Source organism: Pteropus medius, unplaced genomic scaffold (assembly GCF_902729225.1).
Source record: "Pteropus medius unplaced genomic scaffold, Ma_sr-lr_union100, whole genome shotgun sequence".
In the NCBI taxonomy this organism is placed as follows: domain Eukaryota; kingdom Metazoa; phylum Chordata; class Mammalia; order Chiroptera; family Pteropodidae; genus Pteropus; species Pteropus medius.
This window is the reverse complement of record NW_024347791.1, coordinates 9,184,089-9,200,640: the sequence shown is the minus strand read 5'-3', so window position 1 is coordinate 9,200,640 and position 16,552 is coordinate 9,184,089. Positions and strand designations below refer to the sequence as shown.

General features: G+C 38.2%; 1 protein-coding gene across 12 annotated transcripts in view; it reads left to right on the top strand.

Annotated features, from left to right (window-relative positions):
* ANO4 (anoctamin 4) overlaps window positions 1-16,552 on the top strand; it is a 329,614-nt gene that overhangs the window by 267,609 nt on the left and 45,453 nt on the right. For all 12 annotated transcript variants that reach the window (XR_005656166.1, XM_039877984.1, XM_039877989.1 and 9 more), the window contains 3 exons: window positions 936-996; window positions 13,154-13,236; window positions 16,049-16,189. Coding sequence is in view for 11 of the 12 variants with exons in the window: in XM_039877984.1 (XP_039733918.1) it covers window positions 936-996; window positions 13,154-13,236; window positions 16,049-16,189 (285 nt within the window). In the remaining variant the exon portion in view is untranslated. The remainder of the gene's footprint in view (window positions 1-935; window positions 997-13,153; window positions 13,237-16,048; window positions 16,190-16,552) is intronic.

The window sequence follows — 16,552 nt, the reverse complement described above, 5'->3', positions numbered from 1 at the left end:
TAGATGTTCGAATGATGCCCATCTTTCCTATGTTCAAAAAAAAGAGAAGGTATAAACTTCTGAAAATTTTTGAAATGCTTCACGCTCTGATGTAACAGGAAAAGACCTGTTTATGCTTGGCACATTCTCCAAGGGACGGTAAAGTATACTTTATAGAGAGCTATAAAGCACCTCCAAAATGTTATGCTTTATGAACGTCTCTGTCATCATTTCAATTTGGCATGATATCAGTGATTTATCCTGGAGATGGAAATGAGCTTGGCAGTTTTGCAGCATTCTTTGTAGCAGAAAGAATATTTTTTTGCTTTCTGCTGTGGTGTTTGTGATAGAATATATTATTCTAACAATAAAGTATTTGCTAGCTATCTTTGTGTTATGTGTAATAGGTAAATATAGTGATTACCTGAGGCTTTAGAACAGGTGGAAGTGGATTTTGTTTGTGGTCTGCTCCCTCCTTTTTATGATCCTGAAAGCCAGAGAGCAGCCCAGAAATCATTTGCTCAGAATTACACAAATAAAACAGCCATGTTTTCAAAGTGAATCAATGAGGCATTAAAAACAGTGCTTGGGAAATCAGAAACCTTTAAAGCAGCAACAGTCATACTTTCCTGGTCTTAAATATATCTACATACATATGTGCACGTATAATAGTTTTTATAGGACATGAAAGGAAATTCTTAGTTGCACTATTGAGACTGATGATAAATGTTCAGCTAGGTGCTACCCACGTAAAGGGAACAGATTCTCTCCTCCATATCCAAACAGCTTCCCAGTTAGAGGAAATCTCTTCTTATTATGATCCAAAAGGAGTATCTTCCAAAGAAACCCTGCAAAATTCATCACATCATCAGCTAATTTTATAGAACCTGAAAAAATAATGAATTGGAATACAGTAGGTAAGAAGTTAGTTTAACTATGATTCATAATGTTTCCAGGTCACCCACCTTTTTGACAATGGAGCAACTGTCTTCTTTGCTGTTTTCATGGCAGTCTGGGGTAAGTGTTCTACTTCCATATAACTTGAGTTTCCTTCGTGCTCTATGATTTGTTCCTTTAGAAATCTGACTGTGGACGTGAAAGGAAGAAGCTCGAGTAAATTCATTTGCTTGTTCTATTAGATATGAGCTAAAAAATAATTCAGTTGGTTTATTTAAAAAGTGATATTATAGAGGAGAAACATGTCTGATTTCTCTTAAACCTTCAATTTCATCAGCATTCCATTTATTAGAGTAAAAATTCACCGTCTGCTGGAGGCAAAAGTAAAGCTTATAGTACATCAAAAGGTCTGTTGAGACTTGAATAACCATCTCGGTAATAAATAGGACTTTCTCCGGTAAATGGGATCTTTTCATCAGACTAATGTATGAGTATCATCTCTGGATTTCATCCAGTTCTGCTTAAAATGACCCCCTATAAACAAGAGCTACATGCAAGACTGAATCGAATTCTTCTGTATAATAAGTTCAAGCCAACAGTCCCATAATAACAAGGTGTGATGGGACATTCACTTAAAGAATTACTTAACCCAAAGAAGTCATTTAACCTGCTTCTTTGCAAAATAGATTTAATAGTATCTTCTGAGTCAAATAGGTATGAAGCTTAATTTAATAGTATAGAAAAGAGACTGGACATTCATAGTGAATAATGAATGGCAGTTACTTTCAGAGAAAAGAATTTGTGGAAGGGTAAGTAAACAGTGATAAGAGACAGACTTTTTTACACTATTTATTTGCAGTTCGATTTGAGATTTTTAACAATGATTATGAATTTTTTTCTAGAACTTAAAAGACCAAAATCTGAATTTTTGTTGGTACTCTACTAACTCAAGGGTTAGGCCCATGTTGTTCCTTCTGCCTGGGATAAGTATCAGAATCTTCATTATATTTTAAGGCCTAGCTAAATGTCATCTGCTCCAGCCAGAAGATGTCTTCCTCCTTTGAACTTTCATAGCATTTGGTTATCGTTCTTTGGACACTTATATGCATATACAACTTATCTCCCCTAGGAGGTTTGTGGTCCTCAGGGATCACTGTGGTCACTGGAGACCTCATGTGTTTATTTTAAAGACAGATTCATATTTGTTGGATGGGTGGGTGGATGGATGGAAAAAATAGAGAAGCGAAAGAGAAGGAAATTACCAAAAAGATTTCTCTATAAGATGATGAATGTGTTTAAATGATCAGTTTGAGGAGTGGAAATATAAAACCTTGCTCTCTAGAGGAGGCTTGTTGTAAATATATTATGTCTTCCCTACCTAGAGATCTTCAAAGGAAAATTGTCACACCCATCACAGCTCTGGTAAAGGGACATATCTTGAATTCTGTGACTACAGCCCCTTTCAGCCAGTGGACATTTGACCCAAGATCAGTCAAACCATAGGTTAGTGAGTGACCTGGAGAAGTCCCTGCACAAACAGAGGCTGTCAGGGTCACCCAGAGTCTTATTCTCAAGAATTTGGATTGGGCAATGTGGGTAGAGACAGGGAGTTAGTAGTAGAAATTGACACAGACGGATTCAGAGAGGGCAGGAGGGAACAAGAGAGGGAGAGACTGAGATTGACCATCAGGTAGAAGTAGGGACCAGGAAGAATTATTAGAAGGCAAAAATTATGACAAATCAGAATGTAGAGATAAGCAGGAGCAAATAACTAGTGGGAAAGATATAGGGTAGAGGCTGCAGAATCCAACTGTTAGTCACCTGAAAGAAAATGCAAGACATTTCCCCAAAGAGAAACAGAGAGATTAGTGGGGATCAGTGTGAAGATCTAGTAGGTCTCTCGTGGCTGAGATGTCTCAAGCTGCTGGCTTCCATTTCCTGCCGCTGAGTACGCCTAGCCTGTAATTCCATTGAGATTCCTGCTTCCCTTGGTGGGCCTTGTGGAAAGCCCTCACTACTAGTGCATTTCGGTCCCTTGCAAACAAAGGAAGCTAATCAGTAACAGAATTTTGGCTACTGGACTGAGCTCTCAGGTCAGGAATGTGTATTTGTTTTTTCTAGACCAGATTAGTTTCGATAATTATGATCAGGAAGTATAATAACCTATCCAGTGCTTAAGCTTTGCCATGGTTACAAATGTATTCATTTCTTAAACCAGTGGTTCCCAAACCTTTTCAAGTCCTAGCACACATAGAAATGATATTCGCACAGTATACCGAAGCCCATGGAGGAGGCTGCCTGTGGCCTGGGAGGCTGCTCGTGGCCCGGGCACTAAGTACCCTACCCCTAGCCAACTCAAAGGCTGAAGGAGTTGTTACCTCTTGCAGACCTATAGTCCATTCCTGTCATACCCATTGGGAAGCTCTGCTTTGGGCTACTAGTCTGCTGTGAAATGAGTTAATGCTTCTATATAGAGAGTTGTATTCTGGAAGAATTACTATAAAAAACTCCCCTACCCACAGCATTATTTCACCCATTTTAGATATCCTTTAACTGAAATAATGTTTTCTTCTCCCACAGTTCTCCCTCCCCTCCCAGACTATATATAGAAGTAAAATTCTGATATGATGATATTTGTCTGCTAGGCAGAGGCTGTCATCTCTTCCACTCCTCACTCAGTATCACCATTACAGAGGGGATTGCATCCCTTCCTTGCAAATTGGAATGTCTTATGCTGAGCATAATAAATAGGTTTTATTTTATCCCTGCCAACCTCAACTGATTGGTGATAGCTGCCTGGAGGATGGAGTTGAGAAGTCTGAGGTTGCAAGTAGGTGGATTGGAAATTTGACAGTTGTGCCTTGGAGGGTACTCAGTAAAAATCTGATAGATGTTTTATAATAACCTTTGGGCACAAAGGAACATTTTAGGCTCACTCCAGGCAGCCCAAGCATGGAATCATTCATCCTCTGAATTGCTTTGTTTTAGTTGACAAATTATTGCTTAAATCTTATATTGTTCCCAGAAAAAGAATGATTTACCCCAGGTGTTTCTTTGTAGATAGGGCTATGCCTTTTTGCAGAAGTCTGGAATGGCCAGTTATAATAACAGTTATAATAATACACTAATTGAGGGATTACTATATGCTGGACACTGTCCTAAGCATTGTACAATATCATCTCAGTTAATCTTTATACCAGTCTTTGAGGAAAGTACTAGTCCTGCTATTATCTTCACATGCTAGACGAGGACACTGAGGCACTAGCAAGAAAGTGGCAAAGCCCAGAGTTAAACTGGCAAGTCTTGGCTCCTACACTTTACTCCTAGGATCATGTACTGTTTATAACCCTGTTTGCTTCTGCTGCAGAGATCTGAACTTTCAGACAAAGGGCTGTTACGCTCATCCTGAGCGCCATTAGATACCCTTTGTGATGGTGATGTTCGACAAAAGCTCATCTGATGGGGCCCAGTTTCATGGCCTTGGGATCATCCTTTTTGATTGACAAGTTTTGACATTTAAGAAAACAAATAAACTTTATTTTTGAGAAATTGCTAGATACGGAGATGTTGAGAATAGATGTAAGTGGTTTACAAGACTTCCGAAGAGCCGGGTTGATGTATTTGTTGTTGCCTTTTGCTTCCTGTGCTCACCAGACCGAGAAACAATGAGGCTCCATTTGGAACCAGTCTTAGCAGCCGGTTAGGGCCTCAGTGTGGAGTTAGAAAACTGTCAAAACTCTACTACCTTTGTTCACGGTCACACAGCTGTGATAGCAGAGTCTCTTGGGTACCCTAGAGGCATCCACTGAACCTAGGGCTCTAGGCTTGAGCCACAGCGTGGCTCTTTTCTCAGTGCTCATTTTTATTCGGAAAGATTCAAGGGACAAAACAGTTATGGCCTAAATTAGCTTCTCTCCCTAGGAAAAAAAAAAATGAGTCATTAGGGGGTTAGATGTTGGCAGAGAATTGTCAGCAAGAGGATTATCTCTCTCTGTTCTTCATTTTTTTCTTTTTTCTCTCCTTCCTTTGTTTTTTTCCAACTTTCAGTGTTGCCAAAATTAAATTATCCCCAGTAAACAAACTAATCGAGATTCTCAGAGCTCTCCCATCAAATAACAAGATTGTGGTTATTTTAATGCAAATTCAAAGATTCTGTATATGGTCTTGTCAGTAATTTGTAAATGAAGTATGTCTCGTTTTCTGAATATAAATTTTATAATAATTGGCCTTTTATTTCTAGATATTTACACTAATTTTATCTTTTATAATATTTATGTGTTCAACAAAAAATGGTAATTGTATATTCAAAAGAAGAAAAGGTATATATTTATTAAATGCCCATTGAGTGTGTAAGTGCTGTCACACATGATACCTCCTCATCAGTTTCCTAAGGGTGCCGTAACAAAATACCACAAACTGGGTAGCTTGAAACAACAGAAATTTATTCTTTTACAGTTCTGGAGGCTAGGTCCAAAAAAATCAATGTGTCAGCAGGGTTGGTTCCTTTGGAGGGCTCTGAGGAGGAATCTGTTTCCTGCCCTTCTCCTAGCTTCTTGCGACAGCCAGCGATCCTTAGCATTCCTTGGCTTGTAGATGCATCGCTCCAGTTTCTGCCTCCATCTTCACCTGCATTCTCCCTGTGTCTATATCTTCACATGCTGCGTACCACAGGACATTTGTACCACAGCAGAGAACCATGGCTTCAACCTGCAGGCAACAGAAAGCCCACTGAAGTTAGAAGCTGGCGAGTGACATCATCAGTTGTGTTTGGGAAATAACTATGGCAACAGTGTTCGGAGGGGTGAAAGTGGAGACCAGTACGTAGCAGGTAGCCGCTTAGAAGGCTGTTCTAGTGTTTAGTCAAAATATTATGCAGATTGGACTTCAGGAAAAAATCCAAATTACAGGGGAAAAAAATCTTGTGCTTAACTACGTTTTCCTTGCTTTAGTTATTTATAACAGGCAAAAAGTGGGACTAACCTAAATAACAAAAGGAGAATGGTTAAGGAAATTATATGCAGCCATTAAAAATTAGACTTTCGAAGCACATGATAACACACAGCTTGTATTTAAATATTTGTTAAATGTAGGATATAAAGTATACAAGTAAAGTATGGTTTCAGGTATATTAAATACTAATGAAAACAAAGAAATTTTGTCATGATATTAATGGAGGTTTCTCTGGGTGATGAGATGATGGGAAGTCTATGTCAGCTTTATATTTAGGTATAATTTACATAAAATAAAATCCAGTAATTTTAAGTGTACACTTTGACAAGTTATGTCAAATGTGTATAGTGAGGCAACCATTACCATAATGGTGATTTAGAACATTTTTGATTCTAGAACGTTTCCTCATGCCTTTGCAGTCAGACCCTTTGCAGCCTCTAACCTGCTTTCTACCACTACAGTTTCACCTGTTCTAGAATCTCATGCAAATAGAATCATTCCATTTTTAGTGTTTTGCATCTGGCTGCTTTCACGAAGATTAATGCTGTTGAGATTCATTTATGTCATGGCATATGTCAGTAGTCTGTTCCTTTTTAGTGCTCCATCAACTGGATATACCAAAATTTGTTGATCTGCTTATTAATTAACGAACATTTAGATCCAATCCAGTTTTTAGCTCTTATTAATAAACCTGAGACTCATTATAAATTTTTTGTAGATTTGCATAAAAGCCTTTGTATCTATTTTTCTTAGGGAAATAACTAGGAGTGGCAGTGCTGGATCACAGAATAAGTGAATGTCTAACCATATTAAGTTGTTTTCCAAAGTGACTGTGCCATTTTGCATTCCCAACAGCATTATGTAAGAGTTCCGGGTTTCTTACATCCTCACAAATACTTATTACTATTATCAGTCTTTATCATTTCAGTCATTCTAGTGGGTGTACAGTGTTATCTCCTTATAGTTTCAATTTGTATTTCCTTAATGACTAGTGATATTAAACATCTTTTTATGAACTTATTTGCAATCTGTACATCTTTGATGAAGTATTTGTTCAAATCATTTACCCATTTGTTATTGGGTTTTATTTTTAAGATCAAAGAGCTCTTTGTATATTCTGGCCGGAAGTCCTTTCTCATACATATCTTTGCAAATATTTTTCCCAGTTTGAGGCCTGCATTTTTAGTTTCTTAATGGTGTCTTTTGAAAAGCAAGAGTTTTTTACTTTCAATATATTCCAATTATGATTTGTTTCCTTTTAAGAATTTTTTTCCAACCTCAAGGTCCCAAATATGTTCTTTGTTTTCTTCTAGTTTCTTTGTTTTCTTCTTGTTTTCTTTTTAGTTTTAGCCTATAGTTTTAGCTCAGATATTTAGGTTAGCGAGTTATTTCAAGCTGATTTTTGCATGCAGCATAGACTAAAAGTCAGATTCATTTCTTGGCATATATGGATATCCTATTATTTCAATAACACCTATTGAAAGATTGCCATTTTTTTTCCTCGAATTTTCTTGGCATTTTTTTGGTTAAAATCAATTGGCCACATATGTATGGGTGTATATCTGGAATTTTGTTCTATTTGCTCTATATGTATATTTTTATGACAATAACACAATTGTTATAGCATAATAGTGAGCCTTGAAATCATATTCTTTTAAAAAATTGTTTGGCTATCTTATGTCCTTTGAATTTCCATGTAAATTTTAGAATCAACTTGTCATTTCTACCAAAAAACTTGATAGTTTGATTGTGATTGAGTTGAATCAATGAATCAATTTGGGAAGATTGAAAACTTAATATCAAATACTTCTGTCACTGAACGTTATTTAGCTTTTTATTTGTGTTCTATAATTTTTCTAAGCATGTAACATCATTTTTAATGTACAGGTCTTGCATATTTTTAGAAATTTTTCCAGAATTATATTGCCTAGTACTCCAATTACATATATGTTAGATATAGTCCTACAGGTTATTTATGCGTTGTTTACATTTTTTAGTCTTTTTAGCCTTTGTTTTCTCCATGTTTCTTTTGTATTGTTTCTATTAATTTGCCTTCAAGTTCATTGATCTTTTCTTCTGAAAAATCTAATCTTCTGTTAATCCTACCCAGTGTATTTTTCTTTTCATATCTTACATTTTTTTATCTCAGATCTCAATCAATTGAGTCTTTTTATATCTTTTATTACTCTCCCCATTGTGCTCATGTTTCTTCTACCTTTTTGGCATATGAAGTACATTTATGATGGTTGTTTTATCATCCTTGCTCTATTATTTATGTCAGTTCTGGGCTCTCAGTCTGAGATTGATTGAATTTTCTCCTGGTTATGGCTTTGATTTTCCAGCTTATTTGCATGCTTCGTAATTTTTAATTAAATGCTGGAAAATGTCGAGTTTGGGGTTTTGTTGTGTTTTCTTAGTGTTGACTTTATTCAGGCATGCAGCTAATTTACATGGAGCCTACTTTGTTCTGAGACTTGTTTCTAGCTTGTTAGGGTAGGTCCAAGGACCCACTACTAATTTATGACCTTCATGAGGCCTCCTAAGATAACTTATATGTTGCAACACGTCTCCACTCTGATTAGTGGGATTGTGAACTACCTCCAGCCCTCTGTGAGCTGCGGGGACTGTTTTGTTACCAATAAGCAGCCCTGTCTAGTTTCACCTGCACACATGTCAAGAGTAGAGGGCACCTCATTGTTGTTCTGGAGCTTTCTTTTGGTACAGTTCCCTCTTCTCTGGCACTCTACCCACAGATTCGTCCCCAGTGGCCCTCCCTACTCCAATCTCTGTCTCCTCAGCTCACTAAGACCACTGGGCTCTGTTTTGATTCCCCTTGCTTGAACTGTAGCCTGGAAACTGCCTCCAGACCATGAGTTGGTACAGTCCTAGGGCCCACCTCATTTATTTCTTTTTTTCTCAGGGATCATAGTCCTGTCCTATCTCTTGTCCAGCATCGATAACAGTTCTTTCTTATATCGTAACAGCTAATCCTCATGAGTGGAAGTGAAAGCCCTCAGTCTGCTATATAGTTTGGTAGCTTTTTTTTTATAGAAGGGAAGCATACCCTCAGACAGGGCCTCAGAGAATTATGATTCCTTGGGAGAACTGCTATGATCCATTGTGTCTCTTCAGCTTTACCAGTTCAGAAACACTGTCGGAATACACGGAGTTAAATTGACTTGAGGATACAGATTCCTTGTCTAAACTTTACAGATACCAGCGCATAATCCAGAATGTGAAAATACAAGTAAGTGGTAGTGAATACCACATAATAACAATCTAGAGCACCTTCTTCCTGTGTGAAGATGCTTGGGAAACCAAATTAATCATCAGTGTTGTTTGAGCATGAAAATCAGTGCAGCTATCAAATTCCCTTACCATATCAAAGAATGCAGTTAATAATTGATAAGTGAATGGAAGAGGGGAGCAAGAACTATTTTTTTCAGTTTGTTTAGTCATCCTTATCCCATTACATACAACACCCATAAAGACTGGTTCATGTCAGGACACCCTTCTGATGTCCTGCATTAGCTCCATCTCTGCCTAATTTGTGTTCTTAGATCCTTGTTTTCCTTAAGTTACAGATTGGCTATCCCCTATTGGGACACAATGACTCTCTCCAGAAAATATTTCAATACCAGTAATTAACATTCAACTTCTTAATGTGTGGTCAATCACATTCCTGTCCTTCCAGTATCCTGAAATTACCCTCTTGTTGGCATTTTAGGGTGTTTCACATACTTTCTAGTCACTCATTTACATTCGCTTGCATTATTACTGCCAATGGCCTACCTCAGATGTTGTAGTTAACAACCTGTAAAATTATTCTGTTTGGTCCTTACCAATTTTAGAAATATACAAATAAACTGTTATCATTTTGAAATTGGGATAGTTCACATGAAGATACATTTTATAGTTTTTCTTGAAAAAATGTATAGATCTGGCCATAGTAGTCAATGGGAACTAAGGAACACCTACCACTTTACATGGTCCATGCACTTCCCAATTTGTTCCAGTCCCCACCACTCCCTATTGTGTTGCTTTCTCTTCTAGGTTTTGTACTAATCTGGCCCTTTTAGCATTAAGTCTGTGCCTGCTGGCTAAGCTGATTCATTTTGTGAAAATTTTACAAGTTAATCTCTCAAGAGGAATGAGGTCATTCCTCTAAGTTCTTGGAGGGTACATCTTTGTAACTCTTCAATTCCTCTCCCAAATGAACATTCTCAGAAAGTTATAAGGGAATAAAAAAATGGAACCTGTTAGTGTTATTAATTTCACTTCTTCGAAAAAGAAATTAGTATTGGGAGAACAATGGCTAAATGTGTTTACGAAGTAAGTCATTCTACTTTCCTAGAAAGAAATAGGACTGTCTTGACCAGGTGTCTGAAAATGCTTTGAGTCATCACATTCTAGGTCACCATTCTGAATTAAAAACTATCTTTCATGTGTACTGCCCATTTTATTGCTGGCCATGGCTCAATTCTTGTTTTTATACAAACAAATAGAACATAATCTTTTGGGAAAAAAATGAGAGTTTTGAATCTTTAAGCTCCTTTTTCTTTCCAAATCATTGAAAAAAATGCCTTTAATATTATTATCTAGCATGAGACATCATTCTCCTCTGGACTATCAGTGTAGACATTTTCGAAAGGAAGAATCGAATTAGGCCTTTCAATCCCTATCGTATTATCAGAAGGCAAAAATTGGCAGTCTTCTATCTCTAGCAGCTTTGGGAATAAGTGTAGGCTTTTCCAGGCCTCCCAGAAGAAGATGATAGATCTGAGGATAGAGATTAAATGCCAGGCTCTCACGACGAACCCATAAACCTGGGGCATACTACTCTTATATCTATAACTAGTTTCAGCAAAGTGCTGCTATAGTTGGAAGAGTGGGATTTCTTTTGTCTTTATTTCTGGCTCTTCTCATTTCATTAGAAATAAAAGTTTCCAGATTAAAGTATGGCCAGGTAAACTAAGACTCAGGCAAGTAACACCCCTGCCTCCTACCCTAAATGCCAGTGTGGTCTTAGTCATTGCGGTAGCCCAAAAAAACCCTGTTGTCAGTTGGATTGCGTCCCCCCAAAAATATATGTTGAAATTCTAACCCCTAGCACCTGTTAATATGACCTTATTCAGAAATAGGGTCTTTGAAGATGTAATCAAGTGAAGATGAGGCCATACTGGATTACCATTCTGACTGGTGTCCTTTCAAGAAGAGAAAACAGAGACACAGACACTGACAAGGAAGAATGCCACATGATGACAGAGGCAGATATTGGAGCAGGGGCCCTACAGGCCAAGGGATGGCAAGGATTTCTGGCAACCACCAGAATCTAGGAGAAAGGCATGGAACAGACTCTCCCTCAGAGCCTCCAGCGAGGAACCAGCCTCACCAACACCTTGATTTCAGACTTCTAACCTTCAGGACATGTGTCACAACTTGTTGCTGTGAGAATTAAGCACATCCTGTGTGACTCCGCTGGGAAGGGTCTCTTGGAAGCTTGCACCTGGTTTCCTCCAGACTTTGCCTTTTTTCTTTACTGATTTTGTTTGATCTCCTTTTACTGTAATAAATCTCAGTCAGCCATGAGTACCACTGTATGGTGAGACCTGTGAGTCTTCCTAGTGAATCATCAAACCTGGAGGTGGTCTTGGAGACCTCTAACACAACAAGACTCACAGGAAGGACTCCTGTGGAAATGGCTGCTTAACATTAGCACTTTTATTAACCTTCGAAAACATCTATTTATTTTACTTTCCCTCTTCTAGAATTAAACACTTGATTATTTTAGGTGTGGCTTTCGTAATTATAACTACTTGAATTTTTCATGTTTTAGAAAGGCAACTGTGGTATATACACAATTTACTACGTAATAATACCCCAGAATGTCTGGGAAGGACCCCATGTTCAAATACATTAATATGGCTGTTTTCAATGTATGGGTATTCTCGGATAAATGGAGACTATAAGTAGCTTTATGTCAGCCTAGGTCAGAGCGTGCCACAAGATGGTTTGTACCAAACTTAGAGGAAAAAAACTTAGAATTTTAGAGCATTTGAATTTTGACATTGCAGATGGAGGTCATAGACCTTTATTGCCATCCCTCTTTTGCTTGGCAGGAAATGGAGAAATAGAAATGTTAATTGATTTGCCAGTGGTAGTATAGCTTGTACCTGAACTAGATTTCAAACCTAGTAATGAATGTCTAAATTACATGCCAGAGAGCTCTTGACTATTACCCAATACTGTCTTTTTAGTTACTTATTTAAAAAATATGTGTTGTATGTCTGACTACTGCTAATGAGGAGGTCATGTGAGGGTGAATGAGGCAGACTAGGAAAGAAGAAAGTAATTATCTCTCTTTGGAATGGTCATTTGGATATTTGCCTTTCCTCATGAAAGTGATTTCAAATATATGATATATTTTTGCCTATGTAAGTCTAAGTACACAGCAAGGCTCAACAGAGAGCCACCAATTCCATCTCCTGTCATGTCTCATGATATCTTTAGTTACAGTCATCCTCAAAGTTTGAGTGTGTGTATGCTTGTGCATCCCCTCATTTTGCTTGTGACTTCCAAGCAGCAAAAGTATATCCTGATTATTTTCTTTATCTCCGCCATTGTACAGTGCTCAGTAATTCATTTGAGCAGATTTTTAAAATAGAATTGAGTTGAAAGTTACTTTGGCTGGATGGAGTAACCTCCAGGTTTCCCTGAGTGGGGAGGCCAGCACTTGTTGGAAAAGGTTCTTATCAGAATTGACACACATTTGCCTTCAGTGTGACAATAAAGAGGTGGTTTGGAGAAAAGGAAAAGCAATAGGACTTCTTCCTCCAATAAAATAGCTTCCTTCAATGAAATAGTAAAATACATTTTACATAGATATTGCTCTGAGGAGGATTTGGGGGACAAGTAATCACTGCCAGTCAAATACATGTAAACTGCTAAGTTTTACTTTTACCTTTCGGCCTCTACCTGCCCCTCACTTTTAAGAATAAATACTATATCAGAAAGATTTTGGTAACCTAATTTTCTGTATCCTTACATCCTGGGAGCCTTTGTCATCCTAATAAGTTGGTTCTGCCTCAACTTGCAAATCAGCTTAATTTAATTCTAAATGAAGTATTGAATTTTTCATTCTGCTTGATACAAGCTTAGTAATTCTCAGAAAACAGTCCTAGTTACATTAAGTTTAGGTAGAAATTCTGGTATTCAAGGGTGCTTACACGAACAACCATCATTCTTTGCAATGGCTTCATTATTTAGTGACACGGTTAACAGCATTTTTTTATTTGAAAATGTCTTTGTCATCCTCTGCTTGTTTCAGCGACAGTTTTCCTGGAGTTTTGGAAGAGACGACGAGCAGTAATTGCTTATGACTGGGATTTGATAGACTGGGAAGAGGAGGAGGTTTGTATCATTTACCTCAGAATTTTAAAAAAGCAAATCACCAGGAAACACACAGTGGCCTTGAGTTATCACTCTCTGCTCTGTGACAGAAGTCAGGTTTACTCATAAAGCATTTCTAATATCTGTCTTGGGAAGAACTCCAAGCAGTATAAAAGCTAGCAGATTTTGATTGGTTAGTGGAATAAAAGTCTATGGCTAAGTAAAGCATTTCACTTTTAGGTAGAGATATCCAAGGAATTGGTGATAAGATTTGTTTAGTTTTCTTGAATATTATCCATTTCTTTACTTGAGCAGCAGGAGGGTAGCAGTTTTACAACCCTAGGCACACGGAAGCAAACCTCGTATGGCAACTACTCCCAGGAAATAATTCTGTGAGCCTCGGGACCCTGGACAGTGCCTAGATGTGCACAGGCTGAGAAGTGGACCATGTTGAGGATAAACCACTCCTCAGTCAGCCTCCTTGGCGGATGTTGCTAAATGCGGGGCCGGATCTAGATAAAACTGTCTGGGAGAGGTAAACTCAGCCCCTCAGACCTCCCATTCTCATCACGTTTCCCAGCCCCATCACTCTCTCTCACCCGCTTCTACGCCAATGCACTGTGCCCTCTTCTATCCTGTGTCTGGTCTTTACAGTCTCTTCTTATCCCATTCCTGTCAAAAGTCTCCCAAGTACCCATGCCGAGTTTAGTCACCAGGTAGGGACACTACTTCCTTTGTTGGTTGATCCAGACTTGATCCTCCTCTTTCCTTTGTCTCGTCCGTTATCTCTTGCCTCTAGTGAGTCTCATTTCCTCAGAGCCTTGGCGTGCCAGTAAATCAGATAAACTAGTCACATGTGATGTAATAATGGGTATTAATGGGTGTGTTCCTTCCAAGAGACATGCATATATACTTTATATATTGAAAGGAGTCTTCTAGAAACAGAAATGATCATTTTAACCCTGTGGTAGGAACGGTAGGGGAGTTCATTTTGAAAGGTACTTTGTTTTTCTTCAAATCACATCTTGTGAATGGCTGCCTTTTCTCCTCATGCCCACGAACACATTTGGGTAGCTATAGATCTAGAAGCAACGCTGGGATTTTCAGCAATCCTTGTTCTTTTTGTAAGGCCTCTCTCATGCTTTTGTAAGCATTCTCCCAGAAACGATTTCGAAGAAACTACTCAGTTGACTCTGGAGTTTCCTGGCAGCAGCCAGTCTGCATTCAGGACTTCTTCCTTGGTGAACCTCTTCTGTTGGTTCTTATTATAGGTGTTCATGGGAGCGACATTCAAATGGGATAGAAAATGTTCTTTCCTGGGAATTTGAGTCACCACTATGTCATCTTAGACAAATAACTTCACTTTTGGACTGTTTTCATTTATAAAGAACAGAGATGTTTCTCAGTTTTTCTCTTTCAGTTATAAAGTGTGGCATTAAGTAATCTTGACACAGCCAGTCTAAAAGTCAGTCTTGTGGTGGGCCCAAGACATGGGGACGCTTTTTAAAATGTCCCTCGTGAATCTAGAGTCTTCTGTCTTCCTAGCCCTGATAAAAAGCTTTAGGAATTCAATATATGAATTTGTGTGGGGGACACAACGCAGCTCATAACACTGGGAAGACAGGCCCCGTTCCGTGATTGGCCTCCGTTCCTGGATGATGAACTCAATGACTCTTGGTGACACAGCCTGATAAATTAAAAGTTTCCCACAGAAACAGAAGAGTCTAGGTCTGTTCTGTTTCAATCCTCAAGTATAACTGCCTAAAATAAATGAAAAGAGGCAGAAGCTGTTTATAATTATATCTCCCCCTCACCTTCCCCATTACCTGCTACTGAGTGAAGGTCCAGCATTGGGCTTATTCTTAAGCAGGAGCCAGGGCGCCCTTCCTCCTACACAGGCTGTGCCCATTTATCCAAACCATGCCCATTCTTTGCCTGTCTTCTGTCAGCTGCTGCTTCTCTTTCTGTCAGTGCCTCCATCCTGGTCTTGAGTGTTTCTGCCTGGACTAACTCAATCTCCATTTCACCAGAGTTTCTACTCATTTTCTCTCTCCCAAGACACTCAAATGGAACATGTACTTAATTAGCTGGACCACTTCAATATACCCTTTCGCTGATTACCTTTTCCTGATCCCATAATTACTTCTTCGTTGGAAGCTTTTCATATTAGATGGGGTTCAATTAATTGAAATAAAATCTCAGCTTGATTTAGAATCAGAGGAGCTTTGATTTTAGCTGCATTTGAAAGGTATTTGTTTTCAATACCAATTAAGGATACATTTAAAATCTATGGTTAAAGGAGAATAACTTCTATAGGAGTTAATTTTTTAATAAAATAGATCCACCATGTTTTTAGCTGCCTGAATCGAAAAATACAAAAAAAAAAAAATTGTAGAATACTAAGAATTACATTACCATTATAACTGACAAAATGAACTCTGAACATTTTGCTGTTCATAAGCTTTCTTGGTCCTGGTGTTCATATCATTTCCTGGTAATAAAAGTCAAAGCTTATTAGTTGGTTCAAACCACTAGAGACAGGGCAGGTGGTTCCTTTTCTCATTCTCAGTTTCTTCAAGCATAATTAAATAAGATGACAGACATTTAACTATTAGTCTAAATCACATTGCCTTGATAATAGTAAGTCTAAATCATCACTCTTGAGATTTTCTTCAAGTGGCCAATTTCCAAACATTTATACTTGGGTCTCAGCCTACCTCATTGATTGATTAGTGTGGCAGCTGTTGACTCAGTTTTCCCAGGAGGTAATGATTTTTTTGTTATTGTGTGTGCACCTCTTTAGAGCATAAAAATGTGTCTGCTCATTTTTTAGGAAGAAATACGGCCCCAGTTTGAAGCCAAGTATTCCAAGAAAGAGCGGATGAATCCCATTTCGGGAAAGCCAGAACCTTACCAAGCATTTGCAGATAAATGCAGCCGACTGATCGTTTCTGCCTCTGGAATATTTTTTATGGTTTGAAACTGTTTTACAAAACTCTTTTGTTTCATAAAGTACAAACCTGTATCATGATAACAATAATCATATCAGGCATTTATTTACGTAGTTCCATATGACATTTTTGCATGTTCTTTTATTCCTCACAACTCCATGAGGTGGTCAGGGATGGTGGTGTTGTCCCCGTGTTACAGATGGAACAGTGGAGACTCCAAAAGATTAAGGGGCTTTACCAGGTTAGCCACTAAATAGCCAGTAAATAGCCAAGAACTCAGATCCTCTATTTTAATCTGATGTTCTTTCCACTTGCTTCTCTATGCCATACGGAAAGGAACTAAAAATATGAGATAGGGTCTACAGCAGTTTTTTTCAAACTTTTTT